This window comes from Hippopotamus amphibius, chromosome X (assembly GCF_030028045.1).
Source record: "Hippopotamus amphibius kiboko isolate mHipAmp2 chromosome X, mHipAmp2.hap2, whole genome shotgun sequence".
Taxonomy (NCBI): Eukaryota; Metazoa; Chordata; class Mammalia; order Artiodactyla; family Hippopotamidae; genus Hippopotamus; species Hippopotamus amphibius.
The window spans coordinates 75,548,419-75,573,065 of NC_080203.1; the positions used below are offsets into that span (position 1 = coordinate 75,548,419).

Genomic DNA, 24,647 nt, shown 5'->3' on the forward strand with positions numbered 1-24,647 from the left:
AAACTTGTTTTCATAAAATAAATAACCTTTTTTCTATTTGCTTTGCACATTATCTATTTATATTCTTTTATCATTTTTCTACTGGAAAATTGTCAGTTTCTTATTGGTTTATATAAGATTTATTATATATGAGGAATGCTAACATTTTGTCTTCCACATGTTATTGCAGTAAGTTGCTATTTTACTATTTGCCCTTTAATTTTGCATTTGATTTTGATATATAGAAGTTTTACATTTTTACGAATTAAAATTTTCTCCTTTTTGATTTCTTTTTTTGCTCTTATGCTTAGAAAGATAGATCCATCCCTAGGTCAGCTACATTTTCACTGTATTTTCTCTTAGCTCTTTATGGTTACAATTTTACATTTAACTCTTAGTCTAGAATTTTATTTTTAGTTTGTACCCACTTGTATATGTGTATATGCTTCTGGTCTTACTTTCTGGTGCTGTTGATCAGTTTCTCCTTTCGTAGTACCACACATTTTAAAGTTATCATAGCTTTAGTTTCACCAATGATTGGAGAAATGTAAGGTAAAACAACAATGGAATAGAAGGTTTTGCCCATCAATTTTATAACAGTTCAGATTGATACTATCCAGTGCTGGTGATTATGTGGAGAAATGAACTCTGAGCACTCCTGGTAGTAGTATAAATCAGAGGCAGTTTGGCATCACCTATGAAAAATTTTTATGCCCATACCTTTGTCCAACAACCTTACTTCTAGGAATCTATCCTATATAACACTCACATGAGTGCATAAGAATATATGTACAAAGATATTCATTACAACATAATTTGTTGTATGGCAAAACTACAAGTAGAAGCAACCTAATGTGTATGAACAAAAATGGTTGAATTATGATATGTTGTGCCACAGTTTAAAAGAATAAGGTAGACTTTCAGCTTCCAGCTTTGTTGAAATAGCTTTTATCAGACTAACCTTCATAGTAAGAACAACTACCCTGGCTGGATTTTAAAAATAAAAGTAATTGAAGGCATCAGAAAGTAATTAAGACAACCAGAATGTGAGAAGTCAAAACCCTGTAGAGAAGAGGACCTCAGAGAAATAAGCTCTCCACTCTCTGTGAACTTTTCTTTTGAGGCATTTGCTAATTCTTAAGCTGTGCTTGCATGGAGTGAGAGATCAAAAAACCAAGTATAAAGTGTCACTGCTAGGAAGACAGAAATTCAATTTCAGGACCTTTTTATGTGGAAGGGGCTATGCTATGATAAACACCTGAGGCTTCCAGTTGAGTCCTGAAGGATGGGCTACACCCTTAAAGTAAAAGCAAATCAGAAATAGACCGTTTCTTAGAAAGTCTGAAACACAAAGCCTAAAACACAAATAAATGGAAATACATCCATGTTCATAGTTTAGAAGAGTTGATATTGTTAAGACATCAATACTATCCAAAATGACTGGCAGATTCAGTACAATCTCTATCAAAAACCCAATGACATTTTTAGCAAAAATAGAAAAGTTCATCCTGAAATTCATGTAGAATCTCAAGGGACCCCAAAACAATCTGGAAAAAGAACAAAGATGGAAAACTGACATTCCCAGATTTCATAGCTTACAAAACTACAGTAATCAAAAGAGTGTAGTATTGGCATAAGAAAATCTGTAGAAAAATAGAATAAAATAGAAATTCCAGAAATAAACCCTTACAGATATGGTCAAATGATTTTGGACAAAGATGCCCAGTCCATTCAGTGTGGAAAAGGACATTCTTCTCAAGATATGGTGGTGGGAAAACTGGATATCCAGGTGCAAAATAATGAAGTTGGACCCTTGCTTTACACCATATACAAAAAATTAACTCAAAATGGATCAAATCCCTAAACCTAAGAGCTAAAATCATAAAACTCTTAGAAGAGTATAGAGGGGAAAGCTTCGTAACATTGGATTTGGCACTGTTTTGGATATAACACCAAAAACACAGTCAACAAAAGAAAAATTAGATAAGTGAGACTTCATCAAAATTTAAAACTTATGTGCATCAAAGGACATCATCAAAAGAGTGAAAAGACAACCCATAGAATGAAAGAAAATATTTGTAGATCATATAGCTGATAAAAGGTTAATACCCAAAATGTATAAAGAACTCATACAAGTCAACAACAAAAACCCAAACAACACCCCCATAATCATCTATAGGTCCAATGCAATCCTATCAAAATTCCAATAGCATTTTTCACAGAAATAGAAATAACAATTCTAAAATTCATATAGAAACATGAAAGACTGTGTATAGCCAAAGCAATCCTGATAAAGAAGAACAAGACTGAAGTCTTTATACTTCCTGATTTCAAAGTATATTATAAAACTATAGTAATCAAAAGAGTATGGTACAGGCATAAAAATAGACATATATACAAATGGAACAGAATCAAGCCCAGAAATAAAGCCACACATGTATGGTCAACTAATATGTGACAAAGGAGCCAAGAATGCTAAATGGGGAAAGGATGATCTTTGACAAATCATGCTGGGAAAACTGGATATCCACATGCAAAAGAATGAAATTGGACCCCTCTCTTACACCATTCATAAAAATTAACTCAAAATAGATTAAGCACTTAAATGTAAGACCCGAAACTGTAAAACTCCTAGAAGAAAACATAAGGAAAAAGTTCCTTAACATCAGTCTTGGCAATAATTTTTTTGATATGACACGAAAAGCACCAGCAAAAAAGCAAAAATCAGTAAGTGGGACTACATCAAACTAAAAAGCTTCTGCCCAGTCAAAGAAACAATAAAAAAAAAAGTGTAAAGGCAACCTATGGGCTGGGAGAAAATATTTCCAAATCATATATCTGATAAGGGGTTAATATCCAAAATATATAAAAAACTGATACAACTCAACAGCAAAAAAGCAAACAATTTGATTTAAAAAATGGACAGAGGACTTGAATAGACATTTTTCCAAAGAAGACATCCAAATGACCAATAAGTACATGAAAAGGTACTCAACATCACTAACCATCAGGGAAATGCAAATCAAAACCACAGCGTGATACCACCTCATGTTTGAATGGCTCTTATTGAAAACAAAAACAAAAAATGACAACAAAGGCTGGGAAGGATGTAGAGAAAAGGGAACCCTTGTACATTGTTGGTGGGAATGTAAATTGGTACAGCCACTATGGAAAACAGTATGGAGGTTCCTCAAAAAATTAAAAATAGAACTACCATATAATCCAGCAATCCCACATCTGGGTATATATCTGAAGGATGTTAGATATCTGCACTCCCATGTTTATTGCAGTATTATTCACAATAGCCAAGACATGGAGGCAACCTAAGTGTCCATCAACAGATGAATGGGTAACGAAAATGTGATGTGTGTGTGTGTGTGTGTGTAACAATAGAATATTATTCAGCCATGAGAAAAAGAAAATCCTGCCATATGTGCCAATATGCATGGATCTTGAGGGCATTTTGCTGCGTGAAATAAGTCAGACAGAGAAAGACAAATACTATATGATCTCACTTATATATGGAAGCTAAAAACATCAAACTCATAGAAACAGAGTAGAATGGTGGTTGCCAGGAGGTGAGTGGTGGAAGAAATGGGGACGTGTTGGTCAAAGGGTACTAACTTTCAATTTTAAGAAGAGTAAGTTCCTGGCACGTAATGTACAGCATGATGACTATAGTTAACAATACCACATTGTATACTCGAAAGTTGCTATGAGAGTAGAGCTATAATGTTCTCACCATAACAATAACAAAATGGCAGCTATTTGAGGTGAAGGATGCATTAAATAACCTTATTATGTTAAACATTTCACAATATATCTGCATATCAAATCATCTGATTGTATACCTTAAACTTACACAATATTATATGTCACATATCTCAAGAAAGCTGGGAGAAAATTTTTTTTAAATAAAAAAAACACAAACCCAATTTAAAAAGGCAAAGGACTTGAATAGACATTTTTCCAAAGAAAATAGACAAATGGTCAATAAGCACATGAAAAGAGGCTCAACAAGACTAATCATTAGGGGAATGCCAATCAAAATACCAGTGATACATCACTTCGTACTCATTAGTATGGCTATTGTAAAATAAATAAATAAAACCAAAGAAAAACAAGTGTTGATGAGAAAGTGGAGAAATTGGAACCCTTATGCTCTGTTGGTGGGAATATGAAATAGTGCAGCCACTGTGGAAAACAGTATGGCAAGTTCCTCATAAAAATTAAACAATACCTTATGGATAAAATAACAAGTAGAAGTGAAATAAATGACAAAAATAGTAATAAATAAATAAAAAGCTGGATGTGAATGAAATTAAAGTGTTAGGAGATTCTTGCATTATTCAGGAAGTGTTAAAAGCACTAATTTAACATAGACTCTGATCAGTCAAGGATACATATTTTAATCTCTAGGGACACTTTTCTCAAGTAGGAGTTCATGACAGAATTAAGCCCTACAGAAAATGGGGTTTTTCCATTCTCCCGAGTGGTGCACACTGGTTCCATTTTAAATACAAGGAAAATAAGTTAATATATACAATGAATATCTAAATAATTAAGACTGGCGGAATCCAGTTGAGAAGAGTGTCTCTGGAGTAACCATTAAAAGAATAATTTTAAAATGTCTAACAAGCTGATGGAGGGGAAATGATAAATTAAATTCTTGATTAATCCAAAACAAGGCAAGAAAAGAGAAAGAAAAGAATAAATGGGACAAATGGAAATCAAATAGTAATATGTAAGATTTAAATCCAAGTATTCAGTAATTGTATTAAATATAAATGGGCTAAATGCTTCAGTTAAAAGATAGATATTGTCAAGTTGTATAATAAAGCAAAAGCCAACAACATGCTACATAAAGGAGACTCAACCAAAATACAAGGACACAGGTTGAAAATAAAAGGATGGAAAACAATATGCCATGCAAATAGTAAACAAACTGAAGCTGATGTACCTATGCTAATATCAGACAAAGTATACTGAAGGCAAAAATATTAATAGAAACAATGAATAACATTTTATGGTGGTAAGGTGTCAATTTAACAGGCAGCTATTAAAAAAACCTGAACATCCCTTGGGCCTATCATTTCTGCTACTGGGTATATACTCAACAGAAATGCATACATATATGCTTTAAAAGACATGGACAATGTGCAGAAAAGAGTTAACATGACAGGCCAGAGAATGCTATCCTTAGAAACGCCTGCTTGCAAAGTTGGCCCTCGGCTGGGATCTGAAGACTTGGATTTCAGGAAGATTTCCACCATCCCCTAACTGATAAGGATAGTTTGCTCTGTCTAAATTGAGCAAACAACATGGCTTGTGCTAACACCTGATTTCCTTCTGAGAATCTAGAGTTTTGGTGCAGGCCAGGCAGAGGGTGCTCACGTGACCAGCACTTAATAAAACATTGGGTACTGAGTCTCTACTGCTGGTAGGCAACACTTCACATGTATTGTCACAATTTAATGCTGGAAGAATTAAGCATGTGCTGTGTGACTCTATGGGACAGGATCTTGGAAGCTTGTTCCTGGTTTTCTTTAGGCTTTGCCCCATGCACTCTTTTTTATCCTTTGCTGATTTTGTTTTACATCCTTTTGCTATAATAAATATTAGCCACAAGTATGACTATTTGTTGAGTCTCATGAGTCCTCCTCCCATGAGGCACCTCATCACCAAACCTGGGATGGTCTTTAGAACTCCCAACACACTGGTGACAGTGGTGGGATTGTGTAGAGTGACCTTAACTCACTTAAATATGGCAAAAGCATTGCTTGAGAAAAGAATGGTAGAGGTTGATAAACATGTGGTATCTGGGTGTCTATGGAGTTATCCATGGTATGAAAAAGCAACTGAGCTGCTGTCTGTTGTAAGAGGTAAAAGTTACCTGTGGAATTTGAAAATGTTAGATCCAACTCTAAGAGAGTTGGCTCAAAGGATCCTCTGGCTACTTTTGGCCACAATGGCTAAAGTGAGGGAAAAGTGCAGCCTGGGCAATGCCTTTGGTTTTTCTTTTTTCCTCCAGGCTGGAGGAGAAAGGGTCCAGACAGTCCCAAAGGTGAACTTCGAATGGGCCAAAATATTGAAAAGTTTGTGTTCCTTTTGTTCAAGTGGAAGGGGAAAAAAAGGTTACATCACTTCCCAGTGCTGGAGCAAAGCTTTATTTTAAAAAAATCAAAGGGAGAAAATGTTCTAGCCACTGCTGCCACAGGGCTCTACCTGCACTCCCACATTACAGCTGGGATCTCCCTGCAACTATAGCATTAAGCTTGTCAATGCTGGATTTTCTACTCAAGGTTTGAGTACACTTTCAATTAGGGAGAAAAGGAGGAACTTTTAAAAATGGCTTTGTATTTTGTGGCTGTTACATCTGGTTGTATGATAAACATTGCCATAAAATGTTATATTTTTGTAGTCTCATAAAGCTGAAGGGATCATCCTGATCAGGAAAAGTTGCAAAAAAGAGAAAAGAGCATCAGTGGGATACAACTACCTTGCTTTTTGCTGCCAGTGGGCCGATTGGAATGCAAACTCTTTTTGAGTATTGGAATTAAAACTAGTCTCCATAACTAATGATTTTTTTGCTATCATTTTTTAACTATTGAAGCATCTGGAAAAAGGAAGACAACATGAAAAGAGAGCCAGTATTCAGATGAAAATACACTTTTTGAGTTTAAAAAGCAGTTTTTAGTTGTTTATGAGCTTTTGTGAAACCAAATGCCTAACTCTTAAGAGGCTGATGATTTTTTCATCCTGACGTGTGTCTTTGACTGGGTTAATTTGGACTGTAAGGCACAATAAGAAGAGCTTAGGAAAGTCTTACTTGTCACTTGGACTTGGACTTAGACCACAGTTGGCCAACCCTGCACCATCTCAGCTTTGCTGCTGCCTAAGAAAAGCCACTAGCTTTTTTGGCACCCTAAATTCACATATTCTAATTGCCTGGACCTGACTCTCAGCTGAAACCTGATAAGCACCAGATGTGCTGAACTGAAAGCAGGCACAGGCTAAATGAACTCTAAATGAACTATGTGAACCTTAAATGAACTCCGACTTGGATTATTGCAGGTTTGGATCCACCCCTCTTGTGATCCTAAACTGTGAAACCACCCCTGGTGCTGGCTGGACCATTTGAGTCAGTTGAGTTGCAGATGTCCACAGGAAAAGTCTTGTTCCCTGATGGGACCATCTGAAACTGATCCTCTGATTGGCTCTGTATTTCTGATACAAAAGCTGATTGCATTCCTAACAGGTGATTTCTGCAAAAGCTGCAAATTGGAGGAGGGCATATCATGGGGAATGTGACCCCCTCCCCCACTCCTGACAAATCAAACTCTTGATCCTTTCTGAGGCTGTGTCAGTGCTGTTGATGATTGTGTTTGATTTTCTAGATTAGTTGCAGCTTAAAATATACTGATAGCCTGACTCTACTTCCTTCCCCTTCCTCCTGATACATAAACCTTAGTAAGGCAGTGTGCTTATTAAATTGTAGCTGTCCCCATAAAGAGAGTGATCTTTTCAAGGCTGCTCACTGGATAAATGATCAAGATGAAAGGAATGGGAAGTATGAAAACCCATTTTTTAAATATTTGAAAATTCAGAATTTCATCTTGACCAATTCCTGGACATGATGTCTTCCTGATTAAGTTGTATAAAAATGTTTGCCTATGAAAATGCTTTTAAACTTCTTACATAACCTTTTAGCTCTTCTAGACAAAAGGTCTGGATAAGAGGAGAGGATGATTGTACAACTATAACTGCTAAATGGGACACACAGATTTTGTAACACTGGAGAAAAAACAAAACACCTGGGGAGGCATGAGTGAAGAGTGAGGGCATTAATGGTCTTTGATTTTTAGGACTGCTCCTAGAAGCTTTCCCCTCCTCCCTAATAAAAGCATGTGTTGTCTTCCCTGCTGCTGAGAGTGCTTTGAATTAAACTGACTGCTGAGCCTAAGGTCGGATCTGACAGAGCTATGAGACAGGAGGGGGTGGCCCCATGTCCTCCACCTTTCATTCAGCACCTCCACATGTCGTCTACACTTGCAAGGCAGATGAACTGGTGCCGTGAACAAACAAAATTGTTTGGATCCAGCTGCCTTCAGGAAACAGTCCCATTGAAACGAAGTTCTGAACTGAATTTTTTGGACTGGATTGGAAACCCTAAGGTGGGAGTCCTCATGGTGGGAGGTCAGCCACATTAGGGATTCTGTTAAACCATTTAGGTTAACTGCCTAATTAATATATGTCCTGCTTGGGATGCCCTAACAATTGTAAACTTTTATTCGTCCAACGGTACTGCATGTGCTGTCTGGGACTGTACTTGTCAGTAAGCCTTGACTATCCTGGCACTGCCTCAGCCCTGGAAGGCATTCAGATCAGCTTCAGTTTACTGACCAGGCTTGTGCTGTGCCTGGATTAATGCCTCAAGCCAGGTTTAAAAAAATGTAAATATGGAAACTTAAGGAGCATGCCACCTGGCTTTTGAAGATACGTGTGTATGGTAGTGGATTTGTTTTATATGGCTCAATATAAGACCTGTGAGGACATTATCTAAGGACAGTACTGCAGGTTGGTCTCACTCTGCTGTGTGGGGTCCTACTGACAAAGACACTTTGGCCAAGGGCCAATGGGGTGGGCTGTACAAAGAGTTCACATGGCAGGCCTGAGAAGGCTATCCTTAGAGAGGCCTACTTGCAAGGCTGGCCATAGGCTGGCACATGGGGACTTGGATATTGAGAGGGTTTTAGCATCCTCTGAATGATAAGGGTAATTTACTATGTCTAAACTGTGCAAACAGTATGGCTTATGCTGAACACCTGCTTTCCTTCTGAGAGTTTGAAGTTTTGGTGCATGCTAGGCGGAGGGTGCCTATGTGACCAGCCCCTAATGAAAACAAACATTGGGCACTGAGTCTCTTGAGCTTTCTTGGTAGCCATTTCATACATATTGTCACAACTTGATGCTGGAGGAATTAAGCATGCACTGTGCGACTCCACTGGGAAGAGGAGTCTTGGAAGCTTGTGCCTGGTTTCCTCTGGGCTTTGCACCATGCACCATTTTTCTTTGCTGATTTTGCTTTATATCCCTTTGCTGTAATAAACCTTAGCCGTTAGTATAGCTCTGTGCTGAGTCCTGTGAATCCTAGTGAATCACCAAACCTGGAGGTGATCTTTGGAACCTCTCACACAGTACGAATGTTCATAGCAGTTTTATTTATAATAACAAAAATTGGAGGAAAGATTCAAATGTCTATTAACAAGTGAATGGATAAATAATGATACATTCATATACTGGAATATTATACAGCAATGAAAATGAACTAATTCTATGTATAACAATATGGATGAATCTCATAGATAAAATGTTGCGTGAAAGAAACCAGATACAAAGGAGCAGATACTGTATGATTCTATTAATATAAAGCTCAAAAATGGACAAATCATACTTATGGTGGCTGAAGTCTAAATGGTGGTTAACTCTGGGGCCTGTGGGATGTTAATACCAGGGAGGGGAACAAAGGAGGCTTCTGCAGTGCTGGTAGTGTTCCACATCTTGGTTTAGGTTGTGTGTTTGCTATGTAAAAATTCAACAAATTTTACATTTAAGATTCATGTACTTAACTTTATGTATATTATACTATAAGCAATTTTTTTTAAAAAAGAACCTAGCATGCATTGATGGATGAAAAGATAAACAACATGTGGTATATACATACAATGGAGTTTTATTCAGCCTGAAAAAAGAATAAAATTCTGACACATGCTATAAAATGGATGAACCTTGAGACATTATGCTAAGTGGAATAAGCCAGTCACAGAGGATAAATATTGTATGACTCTGCATATATGAGGTACCTAGAGTAAGCAGAGTCATTGAGGCAGAAAGAATGGTGATTGCCAGGGGTTGGGATGAGGATAGCATGGGGAGTTATTGTTTACTGGGTACAGTTTCAGTTTGGGAAGATGAAATTTTCCAAAGATGGGTGGAAGTGATAGTTGTACAACATTACAAATGTACTTAAAGCCACTGAACAATTAAAAATGGTTAAAATGATAAATTTTATGTGTATTTTGCCATAATAAAAAAGAAACAAAATGGAAGGAACAGTGGATAAATCTGGTCGTGATATCAATCTCAGTTGAAATGTGTGTTTTACAGAGTGGATCCTGGTATATGGCCAAAGGCATTGACAGCTCTCTGGTTCTGTCCCTAAAAGTGAAGCAACACTAAAAATGTGACATAATTTGATAAGTATCATGCTTAGGATAAAGAAGGGGCAAAAATAAAATGCCCAAGAAAAATGTGTTCCAGCCCCCCCCCCCCCGAAAAAAAAGAGTAGTACTAATTCTGTCAGTACTGACATGAAAGGATATTTAATATACATTTTGGGGAAAAAGAGTTTGAGAACAATGGTATAGTGTTATCCTATGTTATAAAAGGAAAAAATGTGTGAATAAATGAAATACTTCCTCATTGTAAGAAGTATTGATGTAATAATTGCCTTTTGAAAGACAAAAAGAAATTCAACTACATTTAACATAGACATCAATTATAAGATATATTCAAATTTCAGAATGCTAAACTATAAAAAGAAGACATACTCAAGGAAATAAGGTGGATGTGTATGAATGTGCACAACGTGTGTGTACACACATACATATGTATATGTACAAATACATGATATTAAGACACATGATGTATATATTCTATTTAAATTTTCATTAAAATCATGCCTTACTTTTGTAGCTATCTGATAGTTCAAGTCTGCCCGCTTTTTCCAGTTTTCAAAATAGCGCCTCTCCAAAGTAAATTTTACTCTAAGGTTCCACAAAATTTCCTAGCAGACATAAGAATATTAAAATATCTTGACTTATTTGGAGAAAATGTGTTGTTTCATTGAATAAAATGTGTCAGTACTATGCTACTGAAGGATATCAAGATGCACTCATTTCACTTTTTCCAGTTTAGTATGCCATCTTTAAACTGATGAGGTTTTTGTTCAGCTTTGTTGAGGCGTAGTTTACACTGATAAGTTTGATAATCAGAATAGCTTTTGTGCTTTTCATGGGCTTTAAGGATGTATGAATATTGGTAATAATATTCTATCATTCATAGAATTATTTTTATATTCATTCTTGTCTCACATTGGTGATTTGGCTTCTTTATAAGAGCATACATTTCTTTAAGAATAGAGATAACTGCCTACTCTTTCTCTTGGAAAGCCCCACAGTGCTTAGTATGGCCCTGTATATGACATGAACCCTAACTTTGAGGCACAGAACTTAGTTTGTTCAATAAGGAAGTGTAAACTTAATACAAAAATGTTTGCCAATAGGATTTGTGCACTAAAAATACTTGGACCATTTCTCAATTCTATATCAGGATGCAACAGTAGAATGAAACTCAGTGGAAGACCCTACAGACACATGGGAGTCCTTGGAACTTCAAAACTCTATGACATTCGGAAAACCATCTTTACTTTCACTCCACAGGTGAGTGGACTGAGCTTTAATGTGCATTGAGATGAATGGAAATAAAAGAGAAATGCTATAGAAATAAAGCATTTACTGGAGTTGGGACAAGTGTCAGTTCCATGGGACCTTGTACATGTTAAGTTGCTCAGTAAGTATTTGTTAAGTTGGACTGAATTGATCTTGCAGCACAGAACTATGCCAAGTGACTGTGGCTACCAAGAGTAGTCCTGGGTGCTGCAGAAACAGTGACTAAGGATTTTACAAATGCTAGAGTACTTTTCAAAAGTACTTTTTACTTTATTAAAGATTAAAAACAATACTGTATTTATCCTTTATAAACAAAATACAGTCCTTTTTTATTCAGCTACTGAATTAGGTGTTCTATTTGTTTTGGGGACAGACCCTTTTTACATGCCTAGAAATCTTTGATATCCTCTTCTAAACAAAAATGTCAGTATTGTTTTAGTCATGATTATACACAGTTTATTAACCTGATGTTTATTACCCGTATTATAATAGCAAGCCTTATTATATGTGTGTGTAGGAGGATAAACTATTTTCTGGAAAGAAAGCTTAAGTTCCCCCACTTGTCATCTCACATCTGAAATAGTGCAACTGAGGTATTGATGAAAGAATAACGGACCATAGATTCTATCTCTGGTTTTGCCATTTGCTAGCCATATAACTTTGCTAATCTACTCACTGTCTCTTGGCCTTATTTTTAATCTATTAAAAAGGTGAAAAGCCCTCACTGGGTTGTTAGAGTTAAATAAAATCATGTACTTGAAAACACTCTGTAAACTATAGCACACTAAAAAGGTCCAAAGCTACTATATATACCGATAGGCCACCAGATTCTTTGGGAAGAGTTAGGCATTAAATTTGGAGATATTGTTGCCCATGTGATATCTTATATACCCTTGTGAATACGTGAGCACTTTGAAATATTATTTGATAGTTGTGAGAGTAAATTATTCTGAACTGTTATTTTTCTTTTTCTCAGTTTATAGACCAGCAACAATTCTACCTGGCTCTGGACAACAAGATGATAGTAGAAATGCTTAGAACAGACCTCTCCTACCTCTGTAGCCGCTGGAGAATGACAGGCCAGCCCACCATCACCTTCCCCATCTCACACAGCATGCTTGGTAAGGTTGTATGAGGCAAGAAACAAATGTATTTTTGGAATGTTATGTGGTTAGCCCTTCAAAATCATAGAGTCACTGGAAAGCTACTTTTTGTCATTGATTCTTTCAGCAGTTTTCTTAAGCTCATGTTTTGTGCCAGGCACTTTTCAAAGCACTGGGCATACATGGGGTGAATGAAGCAGATGAGGTTTCTACTCTCATGGAGCTTGTGTTTTAGAATAAATATGTAACAAATAAACCAATACACGAGAATATTTCAGGTGATTTGAGAACTATAATTCAAGAGATGTAATAGAATTACTTTTTGGGGGCTACTTCAGATAATTGGTTTCTAGGTCAATTTACACAAACTTTATTAATACAATTCATTTTAAAGACAGTAATGCTATATTCTGCATCTGTCTTCCCTCCAATGGAGCATCAAGATTTTATAGATAAGCTCCCAAACTTCTCTTTCCAAGGCTTGCCTAACTGAAGCAATAAAACTTAGCAGGGAAAAGTAAAAAGGCTTTTGGGCTTCCTAGGTGGCGCAGTGGTTGAGAATTCGCCCGCCAATGCAGGGGGCACGGGTTCGATCCCTGCTCCGGGAAGATCTCATATGCCACAGAGCAACTAAGCCTGTGCGCCACAACTACTGAGCCTGCGCATTAGAGCCTGTGAGCCACAACTATTGAGCCCATGTGCTGCAACTACTGAAGCCCACATACCTAGAGCCCGTGCTCCGCAACAAGAGAAGCCACAGCAATGAGGAGCCTGCGCACCACAACGAAGAGTAGCTCCCACTCACCACAACTAAAAAGAAAGCCCGTGCACAGCAAAAAAGACCCAATACAGCCAATAAAATAAATAAGTAAATAAATAAATTAAAAAGTAAAAAGGCTTTCAGTTTATCTTTCGTTTATTAACTGGGCTTCCTGATATTGCTTACTCTAAAGTGAGTGAAAGGCTTTATGGTTCTCTCAGTTCCTGGAGGACTAGAGCCAATACTGAAGCACTGCTTCCTTTCTGTATCTCTGCTGTTGCTTCCAAAAGCCTGTTTGTACTGCCAAAGTACATAGAGTTACTTTTCATTAGAGAAGAATCCTTTGTCATAAATCATTCAAAGTCCGGACAGACTGTTAGAGATTTTGGTCACATCTCTAAAGTGCTTCAAAAGCACAGGAGTTGAGGATGTAGGGTAGTCTTTCTTCTTTATTTAAGACAATTAACAAGTACCCATTTAAAACTACTATGTTCCCAGAACTGTCTTCAGAAAGTATAAAGTCTAATTGGAGAGGCAAAGCTAATTCACAGAAATAAAAGAAAATAATTCAAGACAGTATATAAAGAAGTACTAAACCATTAGATTAGTATTTTACAGTGACAGTCATCAAGTTGTCAAAGAAAATTTCTTGACTAGGTGGGACCTCTCAGCTTTTGGGCATGCTTAGTATTCATACGAGAAGAGAGAAGAAGGAAAGATACTGTAAGTGAGGGAAAAAATATGATGGGTGAAGCCTGGAGGCAGGGATGCACTTAACTTGTGAGTGGAAAGTGAAGAGTCCAGCTGAATAGAGTGGGCATGCATGTTGGAGTATAATTATCAACAAAATGGGACGAGTAAGGTGGGCTCAGATTATGAAGACCTTGAAAATAAGCAGAGAAATTTAAAACAAATTGTCTAAGAAGTCTGAAGTTTTAAAAGTTTTTGACCAAGGAGTGATATGATGAAAGTGATGTTTAGGGAATATTGATTAAGTGACAGTACACATTGTCATTAGGAGAATCTGATATCAAGGAAACTAATTCAAGTATGAGGTGAAGAAAAGATACACTGGATTGGAGATAGTAAAAATTTAGTCGGAAAGGATACAAGACTCATTTTAAACAACACCTGCAAGTCAGGTGTTGGCTGACTAGATATAAGATATGAATCAAGATAATGCCAACATTTAGAGACTAGGTAAATAATGCTGCCATTGATAAAAGCAGAGAAATTCTAAAGAAGGATGCCAGTTGTAAAGGGATATGTTGAGTTTGTAGTGACAAAGAGATTCCAAAATTGAAATACCTAATGGTTGGGATGAGATATACAGCCATAACTTGGGAAGAAGAATAAAATTAAGATCTAGATTTGTCACAAAGTTTTGATACTTGGTATGTGGTCACACAACAAAAAACAGAAGCATCAGTAGCAGTAATAACTGCCATGTTCATGGAGCACTTTCTCTGTGCCAAACACTGAGCTAACTGCTTTCAGTGCATTATTTTGAAATCTCTACAATAACCCTATTCAGGTAGGTACTATTAATAGCCCCCATTTTATAGATGTAGAAGGTGACTCATTGTGTAGTCACAAAGCTAGTAAGCAGCAGAGTTAGGCCTCAAACCAGTTCTGTCAGTCTGCAAAGCCCAGATTACCATTAGCTGTGTATTTTTGTCAGGGAAAATTTTGTGCTGGTGAAATGAGAATGAATATATTAGTGATCAGATTAAAATATGAATTAGTTAAATTCTCTTATTAAAGACAAAGATTCCTAGGATAGAAGATATAACAATTGTAAATATTATGCACCCAACAGTAGCACCATAATACATAAGGCAAATGCTAACAGCCATAAAAGGGGAAATCAACAGTAACACAATAATAGTAGGGGACTTTAACACCCCACTTACACCAATGCACAGATCATCCAAACAGAAAATAAATAATCCAGAGAAAACCATAATCCAAAAAGAAACGTACCATAATGTTCATTGCAGCACTATTTACAATATCTAGGACATGGAAGCAACCTAAATGCCCATCAACAGAGGAATGGATAAAGAAGATGTGGCACATATATACAATGGAATATTACGAAGCCATAAAAAGGAATGAAATAGGGTTATTTGCAATGAGGTGGATAGACCTAGAGACTGTCATATAGAGCGAAGTAAGCCAGAAAGAGAAAAACAAATACTATGCCAACTCATATATATGCAATCTAAAAAAATGGTACGGATGAACCCAGTGACAGGACAAGAATAAAGATGAGGATGTAGAGAACGGACTTGAGGACACGGTGAAACTTGAGATTTGACCCAAAACCTGTGGAATGCAGCAGAAGCAGTTCTAAGAGGGAAGTTTATAGCAATACAATCCTACCTCAAGAATAAGAACAATATCAAGTAAACAACCTAACCTTACAACTAAAGCAATTAGAGAAAGAAGAACAAAAAAGCCCCAAAGTTAGCAGAAGGAAAGAAATCATAAAGATCAGATCAGAAATAAATGAAAAAGAAATGAAGGAAACAACAGCAAAGATCAATAAAAGTAAAAGCTGGTTCTTTGAGACGATGAACAGAATTGATAAACCGTTAGCCAGACTCATCAGGAAAAAAAGGGAGAAGACTCAGATCAACATAATTAGAAATGAAAAAGGAAAAGGAACAACTGACACCACAAAAATATAAAGAATCATGAGAGACTACTAAAAGCAACTATATGCCAATAAAATGGACAACCTCTAAGAAATGGATAAATTCTTAGAAAACTACAACCTTCCAAGACTCAACCAGGAAGAAGTAGAAAATATGAAAAGATCAATCACAAGCACTGAAATTGAAACTGTGATTAAAATTATTCCAACAAACAAAAGCCCAGGGCCAGATGGCTTCACGGGTGAATTCTATCAAACATTGAGGGAAGAGCTAACACCTATCCTTCTCAAACTCTTCCAAAATATAGCAGCGGGAGGAACACTCCCAAACTCATTTACAAGACCATTACCCTGATACCAAAACCAGACAAAAATGTCACAAAAAAAAGAAAATTACAGGCCAATATCACTGATGAACATAGGCACAAAAATCCTCAGCTGAATACTAGCAAACAGAATCCAACAGCACATTAAAAGGATCATACAGCATGATCAAGTGAGGTTTATCCCAGGAATGCAAGGATTCTTCAATACACACAAATCAATGTGATACACCATATTAACAAATTGAAGGGTAAAAACCATATGACCATCTCAATAGATGCAGAAAAAGCTTTTGACAAAATTCAACATCCATTTATGATAAAAACTCTCCAGAAAGTGGGCCCAGAAGGAAATTACCTCAACATAATAAAAGCCATATATGACAAACCAACAGCCAACATCATTCTCAATGGTGAAAAACTGAAAGCATTTTGTCTAAGATAAGGAAAAAGACAAGGGTGCCCACTCTCACCACTATTATTCAACATAGTCTTGGAAGTTTTATCCATGGCAATCAGAGAAGAAAAAGAAATAAAAGGAATCCAAATTGGAAAAGAAGAAGTAAAACTGTCACTGTTTGCAGATGATGTGATGGTATACATAGAAAATCCTAAAGATGCCACCAGAAAACTACTAAAGCTAGTAAAAGAATTTGGTAAAGAAGCAGGATACAAAATTAATGAGCAGAAATCTCTTGCATTCCTATACGCTAACAATGAAAAATCAGAAAGAGAAATTAAAGAAACACTCCCATTTACCATTGCAACAAAAAGGATAATATACCTATGAATAAACGTGCCTAAGGAGGCAAAAGATCTGTATGCAGAAAATTATATGACACTGATGAAAGAAATCAAAGATGACACAAACAGATGGAGAGATATACCATGTTCTTGGATTGGAAGAATCAACATTGTGAAAATGACTATACTACCCAAAGCAATCTACAGATTCAGTGCAATCCCTGTCAAATTACCAATGACATTTTTCACAGAACTAGAACAAAAAATTTTACAATTTATATGGAAATAAAAAAGACCCTGAATAGCCAAAGCAACTTGAGAAAGAAAAACAGAACTGGAAGAATCAGTCTCCCTGACTTCAGACTATATTACAAAGCTACAGTAATCAAGACAGTATGGTACTGGCACAAAAACAGAAATATAGATCGACAAAACAGGATATATAGCCCAGAGATAAACCCATGCACATGTGGTCACCTTATCTTTGACAGAGGAGGCAACAATATACAATGGAGAAAAGACAGTCTCTTCAATAAGTGGTGCTGAGAAAACTGGACAGCTACATGTAAAAGAATGAAATTAGAAAACTTCCTAACACCAAACACAAAATTAACTCAAAATGGATTAAAAACCTAAATGTAAGGCCAAATACTATAAAATTCCTAGAGGAAAACATAGGCTGAACACTCTACAACATAAATCACAGCAAGATCCTTTTTGATCCACCTCCTAGAGTAATGGAAATAAAAACAAAAATGAACAGATGGGACCTAAGGAAACTTAAAATTTTTTCACAGCAAAGGAAACCATAAACAAGACGAAAAGACAACCCTCAGAAGGGGAGAAAATATTTGCAAACGAAGCAACTGATAAAATATACAAGCAGCTCATGCTGCTCAATATCACAAAAACAAACAATGCAATAAAAAATGGGTGGAAGACCTAAATAGACATTTCTCTAAAGAAGACATACATATTGCCAATGGACACATGAAAAGATGCTCAACATCACTAATTATTAGAGAAATGCAAATCAAAACTACAATGAGTTATCACACTAGTCAGAATGGCAATCATCAAAATATATAGAAACTAAATGCTGGAGATGGTGTGGAGAAAAGTCAACCCTCCTACACTGTTGGTGGGAATGTAAATTGACACAGCCACTATGGAAAACAGTACGGAGATTCCTTAAAAAACTAAAAATAGAACTACTGTATGACCCAAGAACCCCACTACTGGGCATATACCCTGAGAAAAACATAATTCAAAAAGATACACATACCACAATGTTCATTGCAGCACTATTTACAATAGCCAGGACATGGAAGCAACCTAAATGTTCATCAACAGATGAATGGGTAAAGAAGATTTGGCACATATATACAATGGAATATTACTCAGCCATAAAAAGGAACAAAGTTGAGTTATTTGTAGTGAGGTGGATGGACCTAGAATTTGTCATACAGAATGAAGTCAGAAAGAGAAAAACAAATACTGTATGCTAATGCATATATATGGAATCTAGAAAAATGGTACTGATGAACCTAGTGGCATGGCAGGAATAAAGATGCAGACACAGAGAACAGATTTGAGGACAAGGGGCCCTGGGGCAGGGGCGGGGGGGAGGCTTGGATGTAGTGAGAGAGTAGCATTGACACATATATACTACCAAATGTAAAATAGATAGCTAGTGGGAAGCTGCTGCATAGCACAGGGAGATCAGCTCAGTGCTTTATAATGACCTAGAGGGGTGAGATAGGGAGGGTGGGAGGGAGACTCAAGAGGGAGGGGATGTGGGGATATATGTTCACATACAGCTGATTCACTTTGTTGCGCAGCAGAAATTAACACAACGTTGTTAAGCAGTTATACTCCAACAAAGATGTATTTAAAAAAAAAAAGATTCCTAGGTTAGGTAAAAGTAAAATCTAGGTAGATGCTACTTACAAAAGCTATCCCTAAAATAAAATTGTATGGAAAAACAGAAAATGAAGACATAAAGATATAGCATATAAATGCTAACAAAAAGAAAGCAATGTTGGCAATATTAATATCAAAAATAGCAAATAGAATTCAAGGCACAAATCAGTAAATGGAATAAAAAAGATATTTTATATTGATAAGAGTTATAGTACATGAAGATGGTAGAACATTTATAAACTTTTATCTACTGAAGAATATCAATGAAATGTATAAAGCAGATATTAAGGAAAATTAAGGACAATATGATAAATCCATTTTATAGTCATAGTGGGAAACTATAATATACCTCTATCATAATGTCACAGATCAATTATACAAAATAATTAAAGATATAGAGGATTAACAATCTTCATTTCTGTGTTTATGAGTTTATGTGAAATTATACTGAGAAAAACAGAATACACAAAGAATGTTTATTTTTTAAAAGTAGACATAATATAGACAATAGTGCCAGACATAGGACATAAAACTAAAGCAAGAATAATTTCTAAAAAACCTGACTGTTAAGGAGTTAAAATTTTTGCAAATAATTCTTTGATTAAAGAGGAAATCAACTTTGAAATTACACAGTGTTTTAAAATGAAAAATGGTACCACTGCTTATCAAAACTTAAGAGATTTGGCCAAAGTCATATTTAGAAATTTTCATATTCTTGAATTTTTCACTTTGGAAATAAAAGAGTTCTGTTTTTAAGACACGCCATTGATATCTTTTCATTGGCTCTTTCAGATTTATAGAAGGAACACTGAAAGCAAAGTGCTTACAGTCTTGTGGAGCCAGAGGAATAGTGAAAAAACAATCTTTTAAATCAATGATAATCTTAAATGTGTCCTTAGGAATAGCCATTGGAGAAGGCAATCCTGGCTGTAAGGGACCCATAATTTCCATGGTTTCATTAACTTTTCTAAGATCCTGTAATAACCTCCATTTTCCAGATTTTTTCTTGATCACAAATATAGGAGAATTCCAAGGGGAGGTAGAGGGGACTATATGACCACTATTTAACTGTTCCTGCACCAGTTGTGTAGCGGCTTCTATTTTTTCAGCACTAAGGGGCCATTGATCGACCCATACTGGTTCCCCAGTTTTCCAAACAATGGAATCCGCATGAGTCACAGGAGAATCAATGGTCCCTCCTAAAAATACCCCAGACCGGCTCGATGAGGTCTTACTTCAGGTTGTACTGGCTCTTTAGGCCCTTGTGATGAAATCCTTGACAGGGCAACAATCCTTGATTCATCATCTGATTAGTCACCGTTTTGTTGGGGCTATATATGTATACTCCCATGTGAGACATAACATCTCTTTCCCACAGATTAACAGGTAATTCAGGGAGAATATATGGTTGGAACTGACACATACACACACATAAACCAAAGCTCATTGGATGAGATAATGTATAAAATGTTCAGCACAGTACTTGGCACATAACATTCAACAAATGGTTGCTGTTATTATTGTCAGCATTCAGTAATCATTCCATATTCTGCAGTCAGGTAATGTGCTAAGTACTTATAATAAATAAGATACTGTCTTTGAGGAACTCTCATCTCTTGGTTATCATCCCTTACCATTTCCCATTCTACAGCATCATTGGCTCTCAGGTGAATTGTTGAAATACAAGGTAGTCAATAAGGACTGTCTCATTTGTACCATTACCACCAGAAAGTTGGTTTGAAAAAAATTGAAAGATTCCCCGTATTTCAAGGTTAAAACCACAAAGATTGCTTTAAAATTCTCTTTATTTTAAGATGAAGATGGAACCAGCTTGAATTCAAGTATCCTGGCAGCACTCCGAAAAATGCAGGATGGCTATTTTGGTGGGGCAAGGTAAGTAACCGCTACGCACTCTTTAGTGCAGGGGTCCCCAGCCCCCAGGCCTTGGACCGCTAGCGGTCCACAGCCTATTAGGAACAGGGCCTCACAGCAGGAAGTGAGCAGTGGGCAAGCGAGCTTCATCTGCTGCTCCCCACCGCTCACATTACTGCCTGAACCATCTCTCACCCCCACCTCCCCAGTCTGTGGAAGAATTGTCTTGCACAAAACCGGTCCCTGCTGCCAAAAAGGTTGGGAACCTCTGCTTTAGTGAAATGAAATGAAATTTGGATGCTGGGTATAGTAATGGTAGACTTGTGATGCCTTTCTCTTTATCTTTAACAACATATATCCATCCTATTCTGAGGAGCTGTTGTTTGATAGATTGAATCAAGGAATTTAATGTTACAGAGAAGGCTTGGAATTTTTCCCCACTCTGTTCTTTGCCTACACCCCATAAATTCAGTGCATCAGGAAACTTACTCCAGAAGGAAGGAAGAATGGAAGGGAGGGAGGGAAGGAGGGAGGCAAGTAGGTTACTGGACTCTTCAATTCTGACTGCTTTTCTTTTTTCCCTAAGTTTGTATTTTGAAAAATTTAAAGTAGACACAAATATGCAAGAATCTTATTGAATACCATATACCCTCCCTCAAGGCTCACCTCTTGTTAACATGTCCCACTTGTGTGTTCTCTCTCTCCCCCTTCCCTCCTGTCCTTCCTCTCTTCCCTCCCTTCCTCTCTTGTTCCCTACCCTTCTCCCTCTCTCACATATACATATGTGTGCCCGTGCACACACATACACACACATGCACACACTTTTTTGCTAAAATGTGTGAGAGTTAGAGATATCATGACTCTTCAACCCTAAATACTTCAGTTTCTGTCTTCTAAGAAAGAGGGCATTCTCATACATGACTACCATATAATCAGCACACTCAGAAAATTTAATATTGATGATGATACTATTATCTAATATAGAGTCCATATTCAAAATTGCCCAATTGTCTCAATAATGTTTTCCCATAGCTTTTTTCCCACTCTAGCTCCAATGAAAAATCACTCATCGGCTTTTAGTTATTATATCTCCTTGATGTCTTTTAATCTAGAACAATTCCCCAGCCTTTTGTTAATATTTCATTACAATTTTCATTTCAGTTTTAAAGAAAGAAGGTCAGTTTTTTAGCAGAATGTCTCTCAATTTGGTTAAAATGATATCTTCTGAGTCACTTTCCCGTCTAGGTTTACACATTAGTGGCCCATATTCTTCGTAATCCTCCATTCAAGTGTCTAGATTCCATTATCCTTTCTCCAACAGTCTTTGAACAAATGGCTTTAGCTTCCATTGATGAATCAGTTATTACTAACAGGGTCGTAAAATGATGATTCTGTGTTTCTATCATTCTTAGTTGGAATTCTTCTGTTTAAAAAAGAAGCTCTCCCTTACCCCCTTTTATTTTATTGTTTTATTGTCAGCATAGAGTCATAGATTCCTATTTTATTCTTATGTCATGCTTAATTCCATTGTTTATTTCACTGTTCATGTTTTTCAAGATCTGGCCATTGGGAGCCCCCTCAAGGTGACCTCTTTAGAAAATCAGTATACTGACTTTCCCTTTGGGTTTGGGTTTTGCAGTTGGCTTTATAAGTAGGGGAGGATATGGCTTACAATCTACTACAATTCTTAAAATTGTCAGATACCATTTTTTCTTTTCAAAATGGTCTTTTTGAGTAGTTTTTTGAAATGATATAATGGATTTGTGATGATTTATCTTCTTTCTGTCCTAGCTTCTCTTGCAGCCAACGGAAATTTTTGCCAGATGTTTGGCATAGTTAACATAGTATGTGGCAGTGAAAGAGAGTAAAACTGATCTACTGGTGGATTGTGAACCCATAATTGTACTCTTTATTAGTATACTACCCTGACCTATACTACACTATGTCTAGGAGTGCTATAAATTTTCACTTTTACAAAATTTGTACTAATGTATACGTTAGTAATCCCCCAACAGAACATTCTAGGTATCCTTTTTTCGCTAAACTGTGTTGTTTTGAAAATGATTTCTTCTGATTTTCTGTTTTCTGTTTACCCTCTTAATTGTCAGAATTCAAACAGGTAAATTGTCAGAGTTTTTGACAACATCTTGCTGCACACATTTGAGCTTCATGGACCCTGGACCTGAGGGCAAATTGTACAGTGAAGATTATGATGACTATGATAACGAGCTGGAATCTGGTGACTGGATGAATGGCTATGGTTCAGCCAGTAATGGTAAGGAGGCTTCATAAAGGCACTGGCCTTGCTGGACAAAAATATGAAGTATTGTTAAGCATCCTCCTTAATATTTCTCACTGCCATCAGTCTCACTCCTATTTAATACACCTAGATTTCTACCTTTGTTTGGCTTCACTTTTCATTCTTCTACTTACCTTTGGTTTCTGGTCTAATATCCCTGTGGTGATTGTGGAGTATGGAGTTGGGCTATCCCTTACTAAGGTTAGGGGAGATTTCTCTCCCGGGTACATAAAATGACTGGTGCTTTAAAATTGGGAGGAAGCAGTGGTGACTGAGAGATATTTAATTAAGTATGTAGTAGGAAAACTAGACATATACATACTGCTTTTTGACATTAAAAAGCATAAAAAATATAAAATTCCATCAGAGTTCTTTTATATAGAATACAACAGGGGCACATCAGAATCTCTAGGGAGGTCTACATAGTTTGAAAAGGCCGATTTGGTATACCTATTGCTTTCATATTACAAACAAGGCAAGTAAAGCAGAACAAAATCTAATTGGCTCCTAGGAATACAAAGATGATATAGTGAGGAAGTATCATGGGGGCGTAAATTTAAAATGCCTAAGAAGCACTCTAAAGTGTTAAAATACTGACCTAGGCAGAGAAAGCATTACATTATTTGAATCCCAAAGAGAGAAGAGCCGATGGGAGTGAATTATTGTTCTAGTTATATAAAACATGGTTTGCCTGCTTTCATTGTCTGGTTATTGGACTGTTAGCCTTTATCATAAGGCAACCAATTTCTTTATCTTAAGATTGGTGTGTTGGAGAGAAGAAAAAAATAAATAAATTAGCTTTCCTCAGTGAGCTAGCAAGCATAATCGCCTATACAATAAACCAACACACTAGCAGTCAGAAGGACTATTTTCTCATTTTGGCTCAACATTTACTCACCTGAGTACCATTTAATTCACTCTGTTTTTGTAAGATTTAGAATAGTGTGAATTTCTTTGTTTGAAGAATACGTTAAATACAAGGTTATTTCCTGTTATCAGTAATCTCCAAAGTCATGATATCTATCTTGGCATAAGCTGAAATATTTTGAAAAGCAAATAAGACTGATCTTATATTGAGGTTGTTTGCTATTCCATAGGTAGTTGTGATTTACATCTGTAGCACTCATTCTCTTAGATTGTTTTCTTAAATATATCTCTTTAATGATATGTTTTACTAGGTTTGATATTAAGCATTCTGAGTCACTTTCCCCTGTCTGGATTTACTCATTGGTGGCCTCACAGTGGACGTGTCTATTGCTTGCCAGCCCTTCCCTGCCGAGAGCGCTTCTCTGCATATTCTTCAAAATCCTCCTCTCAAGTGTCTAGATTGTATTCAAGGTTATAATATTTGTCACTAAGATGTCACTGAGTATGAGGCCCATGCTTGCAGCTCTGCTAGTTCCCATTAGTCACATCAGAGAACAGGACACCTGGAGAGATCCCCAGAGAAGATCAAAATCCAGATGAGGCATGAC

General features: G+C 36.6%; 1 protein-coding gene across 5 annotated transcripts in view; it reads left to right on the forward strand.

Annotated features, from left to right (window-relative positions):
• The window catches only part of PHKA1 (phosphorylase kinase regulatory subunit alpha 1), a 120,277-nt gene that overhangs the window by 63,495 nt on the left and 32,135 nt on the right, over positions 1 to 24,647 (forward strand). For all 5 annotated transcript variants that reach the window (XM_057717829.1, XM_057717830.1, XM_057717831.1 and 2 more), the window contains exons 15-18: positions 11,371 to 11,480; positions 12,466 to 12,610; positions 20,816 to 20,894; positions 22,982 to 23,148. In XM_057717829.1, the coding sequence (XP_057573812.1) occupies positions 11,371 to 11,480; positions 12,466 to 12,610; positions 20,816 to 20,894; positions 22,982 to 23,148 (501 nt within the window). The remainder of the gene's footprint in view (positions 1 to 11,370; positions 11,481 to 12,465; positions 12,611 to 20,815; positions 20,895 to 22,981; positions 23,149 to 24,647) is intronic.